The sequence below is a fragment of the Sylvia atricapilla genome, unplaced genomic scaffold (genome assembly GCF_009819655.1).
Source record: "Sylvia atricapilla isolate bSylAtr1 unplaced genomic scaffold, bSylAtr1.pri scaffold_68_arrow_ctg1, whole genome shotgun sequence".
NCBI classification, from domain to species: Eukaryota; Metazoa; Chordata; class Aves; order Passeriformes; family Sylviidae; genus Sylvia; species Sylvia atricapilla.
Genome location: NW_027077155.1, coordinates 40,945 through 58,843, shown reverse-complemented (window position 1 = coordinate 58,843; position 17,899 = coordinate 40,945). Strand labels below are relative to the sequence as shown.

Sequence of the window (17,899 nt, the reverse complement as noted above, 5' to 3'; positions counted from 1 at the left end):
GCGCACAGGGGACCCCAACCACTGCTGGGCACAGGGCAAAGGTCAGTGTCACCCATGGAGTCACATAGCCCAGGGCAGTTTGTCACTGGAGGCATCCTTGTAGCAGCATTCCCACAAGTGATATTGTCCCCTGATGTGAGTCCTGGTGGCATTGTGTCCCCTTCCTTCCATATGTTCCCATGCCCCACCGTATTTCCCTGTCACCCCTCTGTGTCTCTGTCCCTCTCTTCTATGTGCCTGTCTCCCATCCCCTTTGGGCCAAAGTCCTCGAGGTCCCGGGCCTGTGTCCCTCAAGGTGTCCCTGTGTCGTGTAGGGTGTCCCCCTGTCCCTCAAGATGTTATTGTAGCTGCTCCGGATGCTGAGCATCTTCACCTGTCCTGTCACAGGTAGGAACATCCCATAACACCCTTTGCCCTCTGAATTTGGGTCCTTCCCCCGAATATTCTGGGTTCTTTTCCCCATCTTTTGGGTCTGTTCCCTCCTATTTTGGATCCTTTCCTTCTTTTCCCATCCTTTTCCTTAATTTTGGGCACTGTTCTCTTGACTTCGGCACATTTTTGGGTGCTTCAGTCCCGCCTCTAACCCTCACCCTCCAACCCCTGTCCCTGCAGGCGTGTCCCCACCTGTGTCCTCAGCTGTCCCTCCATGCCATGGACTCTGTGCTCACCATCCTGGATGCCCTCGAGTCCCCAGGCCAGGACTGTGTATCTCCTCTTCCAGGACATCCAGAGCATGCCTGGCTTCCAGGGTAAACTGAGGGCCCTGGGACTTTGAGTTGCTGGCCTGGTGGGGTTGGTGGGAGGGGGTTTGGGGTCATCTTGGAACTGACTGTGAGTCTTGTCTACTCTGCAGTGAGGAGCAGCCCCTGCTGTGGAGCCTGGGATGGACAGGGGCAAGGAGAAGTTGGACACTGGTCCAGATGGACACCAGATCATGGATCCCACTCTGGCTGGACACTCATCCAGATGGACACCAGAGCCACCAGCTGGACTCTGGTCTGGATAGCCCCACGCCCTCCAGCCCCCCAGCCTGGCCAGCCCCCAGCCTAGATGGCCACCCATCTGGCCACACCCTGGCCCACTGCACTGGCCCACCAGCCCATTCCAGTCTCCCCAACCCCAAAATCTCCCCAAATAAACCAAATTCCAGAACATCGGCTCTAGGTAGTCCCTTCAGAGCAACAGGGAAATTGCGGCATAGGCTGGGGGTTTCTGTGATGACAGGAGGGGACTTCATGACCCACCCAGGAGACCCCCAAACGAGCACCCACCCACCAAATTGTCACTGCAGCATCCCAAACCCCCCAGCTGTCACATCAAGGGGACTCCAGGAGTCACTAGGATCCCGCAGTCCCTTTGAGGGCTGACCCACAGAGTCCCCACCAGTGTCACCAGTGTGTCCCCAGCAGGAGAAGTGACATCACCTGGAGGAGGAGGAGGAGGAGGAGGAGGAGGAAGAGGTGAAGGTGTGACTGAAACTCCTGCCTGGTCACATCGGGAAGCCATGACAGAAACCAGGGCCAAGTGTGGGCGCAGCAGCAGAGGTACCATGGGGGTATACGGAGACAGTCCCCAAAGTCTCCATGGTCTCTGGGGAATGTGGTGTGCAGGGGATGTGCAACACCCTCAGGGGAATGTGGGGGGATGGAAGTAGTGGGGTTGCCCCAAAAGTGTCACCCCCCCCCCACCCTTCTGTAGGATGTGGGCCACCCACCACTTTGGGGTACAGATGACAAATTGGGTTAGTGTGGACATAACATCCACATTCAGGCTGGGAATACTTACAGGGTCTCCTCTGGGGATGATTTGCAGTGATGTGAGGGGACTTCAGGAGCCATCCTGGACACCCCAGCCTCCCCACAAATAAGCACCCGTCCCCTAAACTGGCACCTGCAGTATACCGGGTCCCCCAGCTGCCATTTTGGTGGGACTCCAAGAGCCACTGTGATCCTGCAATCTCTTCAAGGATTGACCTGTGATGTCCCCCCAGTATTGCCAGTGTGTCCCTAGCAGGGCAAGTGGCATCACCTCCTGGAGGAGGAGGAGAAGGGGAGGGTGTGACTGAAACTCCTGCCTGGTCACATCAGGAAGCCACAACAGGAACTGGGGCCAAGTGCTGGTACAGCAGCGGCGGTACCAGGGAGACCCGTGGGCAGGACATGAGGACAGTCCCCGAAGTCCTCAAGGTCTCCTTGGGGGCTGCTGGAGCTGGGGCAGTGTGGGCCATGAGGGGTGGCGCAGCATTCTTAGGGGCATGTGGGGGGTGGAAGTTGCAAGGGTGTAAGAGATGGTCTGAAGATCCCTCATCTGCCTCACGACCGCCATCAAGGACAGAGACTGAAACCCCTAAAGGACTCTAAAACCCCAACACAGGAGTGCTGGCCTGGCTGACCTGGGACATCTGCCAAGTGTTGCCTGCAGGTGTGTTCTCTGGAAAAAAAAAGGCATGCATTCCCATGGGAACCTGAGCAGAAGCAATGGGCAAGTCATGGTGAATTGATTGTACTTGCTGCCAGACCAGTCTGTTTATGTACCTGTTGTCCTTCTCTCAAAATGAACACATTGTATCGATCTCCCCATCTTTTGGCCAACTGCCTATGCTTTGGAAAAGACTTTAAAAGACCGCTGAGTTAAGCAAAGACTTTGAGATCTCCCCATGGAAGAAGGTGGATCTATTGGCCGGACCACAAGGATTCTGTCTCTCCGTTGGTAGCTATTACCTACCCCCTTTCTCTCTCTCTCTCTATCACATTTGCTGTTGGCACTCAATAAAGGTGCATTTGTTTTGATTAATATTGAAATCCCCTCTGTGTTGTTTTTGCACTCTGAGATCAGTTAACGAACCATCACGACCCCCGCTTGCATTAGTGGATCGTGACATTGAATTGGCATCACGGACAGGATTCTGACAGACAGAGGGGTTTGCAGGGTTGTGTGTAGTCTGTAACAGGGGAAGGATATTTCACTCCAGCAGCACCTAGCTCGACACCCTGAAAAGGGTGAGCGGTGTCTAGAAAGCAAGGGTGGGGGTGACTCGAATTTCCCGCAAACTGCACACGCCTAGGTGAAAATAATCCTCACACTCAACTGAGGGCACTATCTTCAGAATTTCACAAAAGATCACATAGTGCAAAAGGGGAAAGTGTTTTGTGTGTGTGTGTGAATCTGGACTGCTTGGTGTAAGGAAGAGACAACCATAAGTAACTTAAGGAGTACCTCTCAGGCAGATTTGGTCTCTTCACCCACTCAGGGAGGTGAAGGGAGACAGCAAGAGCTGTGTGTTGGTGTAACTAAGTCTTACCTCCCTTTAGTGGTTTTTGATCCCTTTACAAAATGACTGAAAACTCTAGTGCAAAAGACAAAAGCTGCATTTTATGCTCTGTTAGCAAAACATAGTGCTGGACACTCTCCTGAAATTGAATGGTGGGCTCAGGATAAATGGTTTCATTTGGAGAGTGTGATTGATAGAATATGTTTTTTACAACATGAAAGAAAACATAGATTTGGCTGAGATAAAGTCATAATTTGTTCTGTTTTAGGAGCATGCTTTATGGCCGCTATAGAAAACCACTTTAAGCGGCGTAATGAAGAGGAAAGAATTATAGATTCTCTTCAAAACTTAGTGGGAATTTTGCAGAAACAATTAGATGAAGAAGGGAATGAAAATCGTTTGCTACGAGCTGCTCTGAGAAATGAATATTCTGAAAATTCACAATACTGACTCCCTAAAGGAGGCAGAGGGAAAAGAAACTCCCCACATTAATGAAATATATTCCCAGAAGGAATTGAGATTAGTAAATAATTGTGGGAAAACTGCTGCCCTCATTTGAGACCCTTGGTTAAAACAGAATATAATTATATTAATGATGAAGATTTTGAGCTGCATATCACAACTAAACAAATACCATACAGTGCCACTAAGTTGGCTAAGTTAAAGAAAGAATATGGCCGGCTCCCACAAGAATCAGAAACAAAATATGTCTTTCAAGTGTCCCTCAGTGGTGGAGATCAAATTAAATTAACTGAACAGGAGGCCAGTGGATATTGGGGACATGAAGTTTTCTTAACAACAGGAGACAAACGTTACACATTGGTCCCTGACACAGCGTGCAGCATTCTGGGCTGGGGGAATTAATCCTTTGGAAAGGGGAGACCCTTTAGCTATAGTTAGTACCCCCTAACAACTTTTGGAAAGCGTGCTCTCTCGGTTTGGGAAGACTTGTATCTGCCAGGGAAAAGCTGGAGTTTCCCTTGGAATGGAGAATGTAAACCATGCGCCCCCCCCCCCCCCCCCCCCCCATTTTTTTTTCCAATTATAAATTTGCAGTTAGGGGCTTTTAGGCAAAAGATTTGGAGATAGAAATAGCAGTTCTTTACTAGTATGTATAACAAAGCAAACAAAAACAACAACTACAGCATTAATAACAAAAACAGTACCAAGAACCTCGAGGGCTTTGCTTTACAAAAACCCAGGGCAGTTTGGTCTCGGTACCCCTGTAGGATCCTCAGAACACCAAGCTGGAAAACTGGAAAGTCCCGGGCTGGTAGCTGGGATGGCAGGATGTCCCAGCAGGCGGGGACAGGGTGTCCTGGCAGGGCAGGGGGTGGAGGGTCACATTGTAGCAAGAGGAGCAGTGCTGATGAAACCACAACAGCGGGGCAAGGGCTGGCCCAGCTCCTGCAGGGCGGCAGAGGAGCTCAGAATTCCAGTGCGAGCAGATGATGGTAGATGTCCCAGGATTGGACCCCTCCAGTGACAGTGAACTCCTCTCCCAGCAAGCAGCCACCCAGCCGTTCTCTCTCCCTGAATGCTGAAAAGAGGAGAGCCCAGCTGCCTCAAGCTCCATCCTTTACCTGCCCCAAAAATTCTTGTTATCTCCCTGTCTGAGCTTTGGCCACCTCCTTGTTTCAGTTAAGCACTCTTAACTATCCAACTCTTGGTCTCCTTGGTAACTTATGGGGAAAAAATTCTTTAGAGTGCAAAAGGGACAAACCTAACCCCGAACACATGTACAAAGCCGCCTGCCTATGGGAATGGACTACTTCTCAGGAAGAAGCAACGCAATTACTGATTTTTGAAGCAACTGGTCACCAAGCCCTTGGCCCTATTCATCCTACAGATCCCTTGCAGGTGGAATGGGGATTTACCTCCTCAGGATTGTTAGTACACACATGGCAGCAGGGTCCTGAGGGTCTGACATGGCCTGTTGGTTGTGTTACAAATGCATATTATAAAGTTGGCTTTTCGCAAGATGTGTGCTATATGATTAATAACTTTGTGCTCAGGATATAAGTTTTTATTTCTGCTGTTAGTAAAGAAAATTAGACATAGTGGTAGTAGTGATATAGTAATTGCTTAAGCTGTCTGTTTGGCTGGGATAACATCCAGTGAACATGTAAAGAAGACTCTGTTATTGATATACCAACTATCAGAATCTACCATCTGAAGAAGGTATGGACCAAGGCCTGAGCTGGAGGTGATAATGAAGACACAGCCAAGAAAAACGCATGCTCTTAAAAGGCAGACCCAAGGAGGGGCCATGCAAAACAGTCCCAGGAATATGGAAATTAGTTTATGAAAAATATGAATATTCAACAAATTGATACAATAGAAAGGATATTTAAAGAAAGTCTCTGAAATAGCAGGGTGTGGACTTAGCTGAGTGCCAAGTCACCTGGTCAGACGTACTTTGCTTTTTTTTCTATCTCCTTATTGTGTTATTTTATATTAAACATATTTCTTGAAATTTACATAGAAAATGAACCTTGCTTTTCACACTCAGCTTCCATTTATATTTTGATTTTAGACCAAAATGTTCTGGAATGTGATGTTACGATTTTCTGTAATCAACTGCCTCTTTTGCTCTTGGATCTCTTAATAGTGTGTCAAGACTGAATGGTAGCATTTTTGGGTGGAAACAGTTCAGTGTGAGATAGGATTGTATCAGCAGCAGCTGGTTTTGCACATCTAAGCAGAGATAAATAACAAAGATGTCAGGAGCTGAATATTCGGAACCCGCAGTGCCCGGCTCGAGGGAGCTGCGGTGAGCGCTGCGGGTTGTGCCGGGGATGGGGAATGTCCGGAGCCCCTGGCCACGGGCCGGCAATGGCCACTGCCCCTTTGCTGAGCAGGGGCTCGGGGCCCTGCGGTGCCGGGCGGTCGGTGCCCGCTCAGCCCGGGACTGTGCGAGAGCCGGGAAGAGCGAGAGAGCCCGGGCCGGACATCAGCACCCGGGTGGGCACGGCCTGGGAGGGGGCACAGCCCGGGGGGCCCGCAGAGCCTCCCTGCTGGAAAGCTCTCCTGTGACAGCGGGGCAGCTGCCGGGATCTTTGGGGCAGGGAGGGGCCGCAGGCGGCCGTTCCAAGTGCCTCCTTTGGGGCAGGATTTTGTCCCGATGCGGGGGAACTGCCCCTGCCCCCAGAGGGTGGGAGCAGCCGAGAGCCCCGCGCTGCCCATCCCGACCTGTCCCGGCTCCATCCCCGCTCCTTCTGCGGGCTGCGAGGGGTTCAGGGAATGGGGCAGGAGTAATGGGGATGGTGGAGCGGTGATGGAGAAGCAGCGGGAGAAGGACTGGAGGGATCACGAGAATGAGGAAGGGAAGGGGTGGAGGAGGAAGAGGAAAAGGAGTGGGAGGAAGAGCTGGGATAGAGGAGGAGCAGGAACTGGAAGCGGAGGCACCACGCGGTCCAGCCCTCGCTGTGTCCGCTGCTCTCTGGAACTTGCTGTGTCCGCAGCCCTCCTGCGCCTTGGGGCATTGTCCCCCCCGGCATCTCGCAGGTGACCGCGGAGGGGGAGCTCGCCCAAATATCCTGGGGAGTCCGTGGGAGGGATTTGGTGGAAGGTATAGGGGGGAGAGACGGAGGATTTTTGGAGCTTGAAGGACTCCAGAGCTAAGCCTCAAATGCGCTTTGGGGAGATTTTGGGGGTGTCCGGGGAGATTGTTTTATCGCGGGGGAGGCAGGAGAGGGGATTACACTGGGACACCGAAGTGTGCAGCCCAGAGTGAGGAGACCCCCAGGATTCTGCCTGGGGAGGGGAACCCCCTGGCAAGGGGGAGCCCATGGAACTCCCCGCAGCCTGAAGCAGGGTCAGGGGAAAGGGGAGTGCTGGGACCCCAAGAGCCCTGGCTAAGTGGGATCCCAGAGAGGGGGAGGCAGGGAACCCTCATCAGCAGAGAGAAGAGGGAGCCCCAGAAGCCTGTCAGGGTCCACAAACATATGCAGGGAACTTGATGGTTCATTTTAGGGATCTCAGAGCGCAAAAGACACAGCGGGGGACAACTCAGTTTATTCAACAAAAAATGCATCTTTATTTAGTGCCACCAAAATGCGATAGTGGGGAGAGAAATAAAAAATACTAAGAAAGAGGGGAAGGGGATTATAGCTACCAACGTGGAGGGACGAGTCCTCGAGGCCGAGATGCCTATAGACATGATCTTCTCCAGTGGGGTGATCACAAAAGTGAGCGAGGGTCTCCAGGGTTTTATAGGTTGGTCAAGGCAGGAACCAAAGCGAGAGGCACAGAGCCAAAGCACGAGCCACCTGTGTTGAGGCAAAGCAAGGGGCACAGAGCCAGAGCGGGAACCACCCATGTTAAGGCTGGGTGCTCAGGAACAGGCTGCACACTGTACATGTCTGTGCTCTGGTATGGACAGACCAGTTTGGCAAGTAGCCTTGGCTCAGTCCACTGTGACTAGTTCCATTGTTCTTGCACTCCGTTCTCATGGAGATGCAGACCAGTCCTCCGAGACTTGGCAAACATTCCACCTCAGCCAGGCCAGGGCTCCTTTCAGAGTTTGGGGTCTCAGTCCTCAATCACTGGAGACAGTTGTGAGACATATCCCATCCTTGGACAGACTCTGACAAAGCCCAAGATTGGAAGAGCAGAGAGAGGGAACCGTAGGGATTCTTGGGACTCCTGAGAGCCTAGAGAGGGTGGGGATGCCAAGAGAGGAGAACCCTCAATACCTGCACAACCCCCAGAAGTCAAAAGGGCAGAGACCAAAGAGGGGGGAGTCCTGCAGAGGTTTTTTTGGGATGATCATGATCATCCAAGTATTGTGGGGGTTCAATATTGTTATTTCTGTGTGTTTTTTCAGGCAAATCTTGGTGGTCCTGAGTATTTTTGGGCTGAATCTTGGTGATCTGGAGGTTTCTATGGATGCAAAATGTTTGGTGACTTCTAGAGAAGGGCTTGTGCAGGAGGAAACCCCAATAAAATGACCTCACACCAAATCTATCCCGCAAGACCAGGATTTCCTATTCCCAAACCTTGGCCCAATGGAGGAGGAGGGGGCTGCAAGGAAGAAGAAGATGCCTCAGAACACCCAGGCAGGTGAGGAGGAAGTCACTGCCCTTTTCCCCCTCTCTCCTGCTCCATCTCCCAGCCCAGCCTGCCCCAACCCTGCAGAGTAACCTCTCTTCCAACACCGTCCTGCTGGAGATGCACTGGAAGGGATTTCCTTCCACTTCTCTGTGGCACGGAGGCAAATCCCATCCTTTCCTTGTCCTTCCTTCCCCAGACAAGGAGCTGAGGACGGAGACCAGGGAAGACAATTCCCCACAGCAGAACCTCATGGAAGAGGTTGTTTTGAGTGGCTCCACAGCACAGGAATCTAATGTGGAGGAAAAACCCCGGAGATCCCTCATAAAAAGGGGCTGCAAACGCAGATCTCAGGGATCTGAGGAGGAAAGATCCACCCTGGGCCAGGGAGGCAGCTGGAGCTCCGAGCTGGGGGTCACTGAGCAGCTTCAGTTTGGTGACAAACCCCACAAGTGCTCGAAATGTGAGAAGAGCTTCAGCAAGAGATCCTCCCTGATCTGCCACAGGAGAATCCACATGGGAGAACGGCCCTACAAATGTGGGGAGTGTGGAAAAAGCTTCAGATCAAACTCTGAACTGATCATCCATCAGAGGAGCCACACAGGAGAACGGCCCTATGAGTGTGGGGAGTGTGGGAAGAAGTACAGGCATGGCTCCCACCTCCTCTACCACCAGCGGGTGCACACGGGCGAACGGCCCTACGAGTGTGGGGAATGTGGGAAGAGCTTCAGCGACAATTCCCACCTGCTCTGGCACCAGAAGGTCCACACTGGGGAACGGCCCTACAACTGTGGGGAATGTGGGAAGAGCTTTAGAGACACCTCTGGCCTCATCACCCACTCGCGCGTGCACACTGGGGAACGGCCCTACACATGTTTGGAATGTGGGAAAAGCTTCAGCGTTCGGTCCAATCTGATCTCCCACCAGAAGATCCACACTGGGGAATGGCCCTACGAGTGTTCCAAGTGTGGGAAAAAGGCTCGGAGCAGTTCAGATCTCCTCAAGCACCAGCGCACACACACAGGGGAGAGGCCCTTCCGCTGCCCTGACTGCGGGAAGGGCTTCACCCGCAACTTCAGCCTCCTCACCCACCGACGCATCCACACCCAGGAAAGGCCCTTTGAGTGTCCTGAGTGTGGGAAGAGCTTCTCCAGGAGCTCTCACCTGACCAAACACCAACAGAGCCACCGGTAAGGGCAGCCCTGTGAGAGACCCGATTGCAGGAAGAGCTTTGTCTGCTGCTCCAACTGCATCTCCCATCAGAGGACCTGCATTGGGTGGAGCCTTGGTGTCCCACATTCCTGGTGATTCATGTTGGGAAGACACCTGGCTGCTTCTCTGCAGGTCCTCCTGGTTCCCCATAGGCACCTCACTGAACGCAGGGGCAGGAACATCCATGTGGATGGAGACTAATATCAGAAATTGCTTGTGAAGAGATTAGTTGACTTGAAACTACAAAGAAGTCTCACCTGCTCCGTCAAGTAATTTCTTCTGATAGCGGCACTGGATGATCTTGGAGCCTCCCATGGCACAGCACGGCTGCTTTTGGGGTGTCAGCACCTGCCCAGAGCTGCAGATGGGGCCTGTGGGGGCAACTGAGGCCATAATGGGGGTACTGGGAGCCCCCCAGCTGGGAGCCAAGGGAACTTGGGTGAGCGGGGAGAACAGGAAGGGGGAGCCAATGGGAAATGTCGGAGAACGGGACAAAAAGTGGGGTGGGATCCCCAGAAGGAGTGGGAGGGGTGTGGGACTCCCCAAACCAAGATTGGGGGTGAGAGATGGGGATTCAGGGCATGATAAGAAAGGTTGGGGAGGGGAGGGAAAAGAGAAGCCTTTGGACTGATGCCTTTTTGGGACTACCTAAAAGCAGAGGCCAGACAAATTTAAGGGGATAAAAAGCAGGTGTATTTATTGAAGGGCCTTCAGGTATGTTTCAGGCAGAATCCCTAGGGCTACACTCATAAATGGATGATGGGTCACAGGTTTTCATACTTTTATAAGTTTGGTTCATTTGCATATTGAATGGGGGTTAATCTTCCAGTTACAGCTTCAGGTAATGAAATCATTTACCACAAGTTTGCTCTCCATCCAGCTCACTTTTGTTTACATTTCCCAGAGAAAGTGAGGTGTTCTTGATTTCCAGGCCTGCAGAAGAATTGTTTTGTCTGACCAAAATGGGAAAGTAGCAGTGAACACTCTGTATGGAGTTTCTAGTTCTACAATAAAGAATTGCTGGATTACAAATATATGAAAAAAAAAAAAAAAGCGCTAAAATCCTAAGGCATCAATGGCAGCTCAAAACGATAAAAGGATTCATGACTCCTTACTAAAACCTTTAGGTGGAGAGCAAGATGAGAGAGAAAATTCTACAAAATTGAGTGAACTCCTTCCAAAAGCATTCAGATGGAGAGCAAAATGAGAGAGCAAAACTGGAATCTCTGCTGACTGTGGAAAGGGACCTTAGCAGGCAAATGCACCTTGGGCTCCATAAGGCTGCAGAGTGGGAGAATGCATTGGGAGAGATGTTGGGTACATGGACAGAGATGAGGAGGCAGCACAAGGGGTGAGCACAAGGCCATGGGCAGTGGTTGAGAGGAGGAAGAGGAGGGGAAGTGCAGGAAGAATTAGCAGATGAAAGAAAGAGGCGAGATCTGTCTTAGAAACTTTTAGAAGCCAAGAGAGCGACCAAGCCAGGAAAGGAATCAGTAGGGTGAGGAGGATGAGGAGAAGGAGAAAAAGACAAGGGTGGGACAAGGAGACGAAGCTGGAGAAGTGGCTGTGGAAGAGAAGGAAGAGCCAGGAGAGCAGGCAGTGGAAGAAGAAGAAGAGGCACCTAAGGAAAAGAAAGAGGCTGTGGAAGGGCAGGCAGAGAGAGCTGAAGTGTGGGCAGCAGCTGGTGGGGAGCAGAAAGAAGTTGCAGAAGAGGAAGTGCAGGGATCCTGGGAGGCAGGGCTTTTCCTAAGGGTTAAGTGATCCTCCTAAGCCCTGGTGCCACACACAGAGGGCTGTCTGTTGTTCAGGGGGTTTGAAATCCCCTGGAGAGGGAGAGCAGGCTTTGGGTAAGGCAGTGTTGTTGCTGAGTAGGGTCAGGAGAAGGAAAAGAAGCTGCAGGCAGAGGGGCTGCTCATCGCCAAGTGTGATTGTGTGGGGAGGGTTCAGTCAGAGCTTGGTGATGGACATGAGAGGGAGGGAATCGTAGAGGGAGAATGACAGGATGGAGAGTCTATAGCCCTAAACCAAACTGAACCCAGAGATGATGGTCAGGGTGGGCACACTGCTACCAAACAATGCCATACGGAGGGATCCAAGTTATTTCAGGATCAGTTAAATTAAGAGGTGGGAGACCCTGTAAGGATTTCCCGCCTGAATGTGGATGTTATGTCCACGTTAACTCAATTTGTCATCTGTGCCTCAAAGTGGTGGGTGGCCCACATCCTTCAGAAGGGTGGGGGGTGACAACATTTTTGGTGTCATCCCCACTACTTCCACACCCCACATCCCCCAGGATGCTGTGTGACCCCGCATCCCCCACGCACAGCATCCTTCAAGAGGATCTTGGGGACTGTCCCCCTGTCCCCACCCCCAGTCCCCCATGGTACTCCTCTGTTCTGCCTGTGCTTGGCTCCAGTTCCTGTTGCACCTTACTGATATTCCCAGGCAGGAGTTTCAGTCACACCCTCACCTCTTCCTCCTTCTCCTCCTCCAGGAAGTTATTTTGCTTCTCCTGATGGGGACATACCCGTGACACCAGGGTACACTGCAGGTCAGCCCTTGAAGGGACTGAAGGGTCCCTGTGGCTCCTGGAGTTTCACTGATGTGACAGCTGGAGGTCCCGGTGTGCTGCAGTGACAATTTGGGGTTAGTGCCCATTTTAGAGTCTCCAGGGTGGGTCATGAAGCCCCCCCATAATTGCAGAAATCCCCAGCCTGTTCCTCAGTTTCCCTGTTGCTTTGAAGGGACCACTTGGAGCTGATGTTCTGGAATTTGGTTTATTTTGGGGTGTTTTGGGGTTGGTGCTACTGCAAAGGGCTGGTGGGTTAGCGGGGTGGGCCAGGGTATTGCCAGGTTGGTGGCCATCTGGGCTGGGTGCTGGCCAGGCTGGGGGGCTGGAGGGCCTGGGGCCCTCCAGACCAGAGTCCAGCTGGAATCCACAGCTCTGGTGTCCATCTAGACAAGTGTCCATCCAGAGTGGGATCCATGGCTCTGGTGTCCATCTGGACCTAGATCCAACCTCTCCTTCCCCCTTTCCATTCCAGGCTCCCCAGCTGGGGCCACTCCTCACTGCAGAGTGGACAAGATCCACAGTCAATCCAAAGATAACCCCAAACCCCCTCCCACCAACCCAAACAGGTCACCCACACCAAGTTTGGGCCACCAGTGTCCCCTGGAAGCCGAGCCTGCTCTGGATCTCCTGGAAGAGAAGATCCACAATCCCGGCCTCGGGACTTGAGGGCATCCAGGATGGCAAGCACCAAGTCAGTGTGGTGTGGGGGGACAGTTGGAGACACAGCCGGGGACGCACCTCAGGAGACAGGGGTTGGGATGTGAGGCTTGGAGCTGGGGGATGAACCCAAAAATGTGCCAAAGGCAAGGGGAGGGCACCCAAAATTGGAGGAGAGGATGGGAAAAGAGAAAGTGATAGTATAGGGTTAATGATTTCTGTAGCCACAAAGCTGGGGAATAGAACTTCAGCTTCAGTGCAACCAGGATGTTGCTTTCATGCTATTGCTTTAACCAAATCAAGTATAACTTTGCCAGGGTAATCAGAGGGAAAGGAGGATTAGGACGACTTGTACTTAGGCTTATGTATCTTAGAAATAAGGCTATTCTCTATTAGGTTAGGTGAAACTGTACCTAATCATCATATGACAGATGATATAATTGGAACGATTGTTGGTAGCTGAACGTGATTATCACCTTAAACCAGAATCAGGAGGATCACAAGGGAAGATATTTACCAAAATTCATGCTTGGGTGTATACAATAGAACAATATGGGGCTTAATTATTAACATAGAGTTGTATAACAAAAGGGTATAAGACTGTGCACCTTCTGAGCCCTTGCTGCAGTTGGATTTGGGTCTGTACCCCGACTCCCAGAGCTCCTCAATAAAGCACCGCATATAATCATTCTGTGATTATGTGTTTCCTACATTAAGAAAAGGACTCAAAATAGGGGGGAAAAGACAGAAGGGATGTAAGAGATGGTCTGAAGATCCTTCATCAGCCTCACAACTGTCGTCAAGGACAGAGACTGAAACTCCTAAAAAGGACTCTAAAACCCCAACACAGGAGTTCTGGCCTGGCTGAGGTGGGATGTTTCCCAGCTGTTGCCTGCAGGTGTGTTCAGTGGAAAAAGCTCACATGCATTCCCATCAGAACATCAGAACCTGAGCAGAAACAATGGGCAGGTGTTCAGGGTTAGGTTTGTCCCTTTTGCACTCTAAAGAATTTTTTCCCCATAAATTACCAAGGAGACCAAGTGTTGGATAGTTAAGAGTGCTTAACTGAAACAAGGAGGTGGCCAAAGCTCAGACAGGGAGATAACAAGAATTTTTGGGGCAGGTAAAGGATGGAGCTTGAGGCAGCTGGGCTCTCCTCTTTTCAGCATTCAGGGAGAGAGAACGGCTGGGTGGCTGCTTGCTGGGAGAGGAGTTCACTGTCACTGGAGGGGTCCAATCCTGGGACATCTACCATCATCTGCTCGCCCTGGAATTCTGAGCTCCTCTGCCGCCCTGCAGGAGCTGGGCCAGCCCTTGCCCCGCTGTTGCGGTTTCATCAGCACTGCTCCTCTTGCTACGATGTGACCCTGCACCCCCTGCCCTGCCAGGACACCCTGCCCCCGCCTGCCGGGACATCCTGCCATCCCAGCTACCAGCCCGGGACTTTCCAGTGTTCCAGCTTGGTGTTCTGAGGATCCTACAGGGGTACCAAGACCAAACTGCCCTGGGTTTTTGTGAAGCAAAGCCCTCGAGGTTCTTGGTACTGTTTTTGTTATTAATGCTGTAGTTGTTGGTTTTGTTTGCTTTGTTATACATACTAGTAAAGAACTGCTTTTTCTATCTCCAAATCATTTGCCTAAAAGCCTCTAACTGCAGATTTATAATTGGAAAAAAAAGGGGGGTGGGGGTGGGGTGTGGTTTACATTCTCCATTCCAAGGGAAACTCCAGCTTTCCGTGGCAGATACCCGTCTTCCCAAACCAAGACACCAACTCACAGTAAATTGACTGCACTTGCTGACAGCTGTACCTGTTCTGAGTTAACACTGTACTTGCTGACGACTGACTTGTTCCAAGTTCTCAAAACTAACACACCGTAACAATCTCCCCACCTTTTAGCCAACTGCCTGTTGCTTTGGAAAGGACTATATGGACTCTTGACTTAACCAAAGACTTTTGTGATCACCCCACGAAAGAAGACGGATCTATTGGCTGGACCACGAGGAATTCATCTCTCTGTTGGTAGCTATACCCACCCCCTCTTTCTCTTTTCTCTCTATCCTTTATTTCCCTTCAAATCCTTCTATCGAATTTGATGTTGGCACTAAAAAAAGTGTATTTGTTTTAATGAATACTGAAATCTCCTCTGTGTTGCTTTTGCACTCCGAGATCGGTTAACGAATCATCACGATCCCCACTTGCATTAGCAGATCGTGACAGGCTTTGATGGAGGGAGTGAAGGTGGCAGGGAGTAGCTGGGACAGGAGGCACAGGGATGTGGGACAGGCACCAGAGGGGCCCAGGCAGCTGGCAGGAGTCAAGGCCTGTCCCCCTGGGCCAGCAGCAGCCCCGTGCCCTGCCCAAGGCGCTCCCAGCAGGGGCTGGGCCCCACAGGCAGAGGGAGAGCCCAGTCCTGGGGGCGCCGTTTCTGCCCCGACCCCCATCCAGCCCAGCCTCCCCCGTGTGTGCAGTGACTGCTGGCACGGGCTGCACTGGACAGCGGGACCTGCTGGGGACATTGAGAGCTGCCCCCACTGTGACACTGCCCTGGGGATTTCACAGGCACCAACCAAATCACAGCCAGCCCTGCCCCTTGTCATGTCCCACGGACTAGAGAGGATCACAGTCAGCCTGGCTCCTTGTCATGTCACAGGCCCTGTGAGTGTCCCAAGTGTGGGAAGAGCTTCTAAAAGAGCTCTCACTTGATCAGACACCAACGGAGCCAGCACTGAAGGAAGTCCTTTGCCCCAAGTGCGGGAAGAGCTTCATGTGCTGCTCCAGCTCCATCCCCCATGGGAGGATCCACGCTGGATGATCCCCAGTGACCCCTGGTGGGCAAAGACTTGGTGATCTGTGTTGAGAAGACACTTGGCTGGAGGCTCCACATCCTCTTGGCTTGTGGTCTGGATTTTCTTGTCATTTCTCTTTGTCCTTTTGAAACACCCAAAACCGGTGTAAAAATAAAGATTTTCAATCAAGTCATGAATGTGAGTATGGGGGGGATCTTCCAGGGGATGTGGGGGATGCTGGATGCAAGGGAGTTGAGGGTTCCTGGCAGGGACTTGGTGGCTGCTCAGGGAGTTGGGCTCCCCAGGGTGAGCATCTCTGGCTGTGCTGGGAGACCTTGGTGGAAGTTCTGGGGCAGCTGATCAAGGGACCCTCTGCCCTGGAACTGTCCCCATGTCCTCCTCTCCCCACTGTCACTCTTCTTGCCCCCTGCCCGTTCCCATGCCAACACATTCCTGGTGCCATCCTGCCCCAATCTCAGTCCAGATCCCATTCCTGGTCTCATTCCCTGTCCTGGTTCTGTATTCACTGTTTGGTTGCCATTCCCATATTCACAGTTCCATATTCCCTGCCCTGCTCCTGTTCTCGTATTCCCGGTCCCCCTGCTGGTCCCACATTTTCACTTCTATATTCCCTGTTGTGTTCCCATATTCCCATTCCCAGTCCCATTCCTGTATTCCCGTTTCCAATTCCGGTCCTATCTTCCTAATCCCCATCCCATATTGTCTCTCCAGTTCCTGTTTCTATTGTCCCTGTCCTATTCCTGCATTCCCATCCCAGGTCACATTCCACGGCCCTCCTCCAGATTCCCAGTCCCTGTCCCCTTCACGGTAACATTCCCAGTCCCCTTTCTGGACCCTGTTCCCATTTCCGGTCTCACTCCTGTTCCCTGTCCCCATTCCTGGTCCCTGTCCCCATTCCTGGTCCAAATCCCAGTTGTTGTTTCCTATTCCAAATCCCAGTCCCATTCCTGGTACCAGTCCTGGTCCCTGTTGCCTATTGCTGGTCTGTCTCCATTCCTGCTCCTGTCCCATATTCCAATTCCATTCCCAGTCCCTGTCCCCATTCCTGGTCACAGTCCCGTATTACCGGTCCCACTCGCGGTCCCTAGCCCCCTTCACTGACCCGATTCCCAGTCCCATTCCCGGTGCCATTTCCCAGGGCCGCCTCTCGCAGCTCGGGCTGCCTGTGGCACAGGAACCCTTCAGCCCTGCTGCTGTCCTTGGCCAGCTGCACAGAGCACAAGGCTTTGGCCATTTCTCACAGGCCCCAGCTGGCCAGAGCAGCCCCTCCTGCCAGCCCCCGCTGTGCCTCAGAGCCCTCCCTCCTGCTGGGGACATGGAGGGGACACGGGCCTGCAGGAGCCTCCTGCTCTTGGCCCAGGAGCAAGGCTGCAGCTCCAGCCTTTGGGCGCTGGGCCGCAGCAGCCCAGGGGAGGCCCAGCTGCAGAGCTCGCAGGCCCCGCAGGTGTTTCACTGCAGCGCTTTGGAACACTAATCCCCACCCCATATTCTCTCTGCGGTCGCTGTTTCCATAGTCCCGTCCCCATCCCTGGTCCCTGTCTCCACTCACCGGACGCCACCGCCATGGCTCCGGCCCCCGTCGGCGACACGTTAACAAGGAAACCCCGCGCTGCTACGCCCACCAATCACAGCGCGCGGTCGCTCCCGTATTTGCATAACCACGCCCATATGGTTTGGCCCCGCCCAGCGCCGGCTGCAGCCGAGTACTCGCGCTGGTCGCTCGCAGTTCCCTCCCAGCGCTCCCAGTAAGAGCGATACTGGGAGGGAAAGCGCTCCCAGCTCCTTCTTGCTGCTCCCAGGATCGCTCCCAGTTCCGCGCGGGGCGGGGCCGCTTTGGAACTCGCGCCAGAGCAGAGCGCGGCTGCTTTTGGGTGTCGGCACCGCCCGAGGCGGCCTCTGAGCGGAGGAGGAGCGAGAGGAAGAGAAGGGACAGAGGAGGAGGAGGAGGACCACGTGGAAGAGCAGCAGCAGCCCCACCACCACACGATTCCCTCGCCCGCCCGCTCAGGCCGGACTTCTTCGGGTGCCGGCGGCATCGCAGCCCCGGAACCCTCAGGTGAGGGGGGAGGGGGAGCTCCATCGGCGGGATGGTCTCCGGGAGTGTTTATTAGCGGGGCAGGAGACGTTTGGATCTTGCAGGAGCCCAAAGCCGAGCCGGAAATGGCCCTGGAGGGATCTGAGCGGGTCCCACGTGGCGGTCGCCCGGTACCGGCGGGCAGAGGGCCGATATCGGTTTTGGGGATCCCCGGGAGAGTCGGGGTGCAAGGCAGGAGTCCCGGAGCAGGGAGAGCGCAGCGGGGCGATCCCGGAGCCGGGACCCCCGGCAG

The 17,899-nt window shown here is 53.0% G+C and overlaps 1 protein-coding gene across 1 annotated transcript in view; it reads left to right on the top strand.

Annotated features, from left to right (window-relative positions):
- The window catches only part of LOC136374995 (zinc finger protein 208-like), a 29,857-nt gene that overhangs the window by 9,781 nt on the left and 2,177 nt on the right, over window positions 1-17,899 (top strand). Inside the window, 3 exon segments of the mRNA XM_066340350.1 lie at window positions 8,388-9,513; window positions 17,087-17,243; window positions 17,479-17,628. Coding sequence (XP_066196447.1) covers window positions 8,388-9,513; window positions 17,087-17,243; window positions 17,479-17,628 — 1,433 coding nt within the window.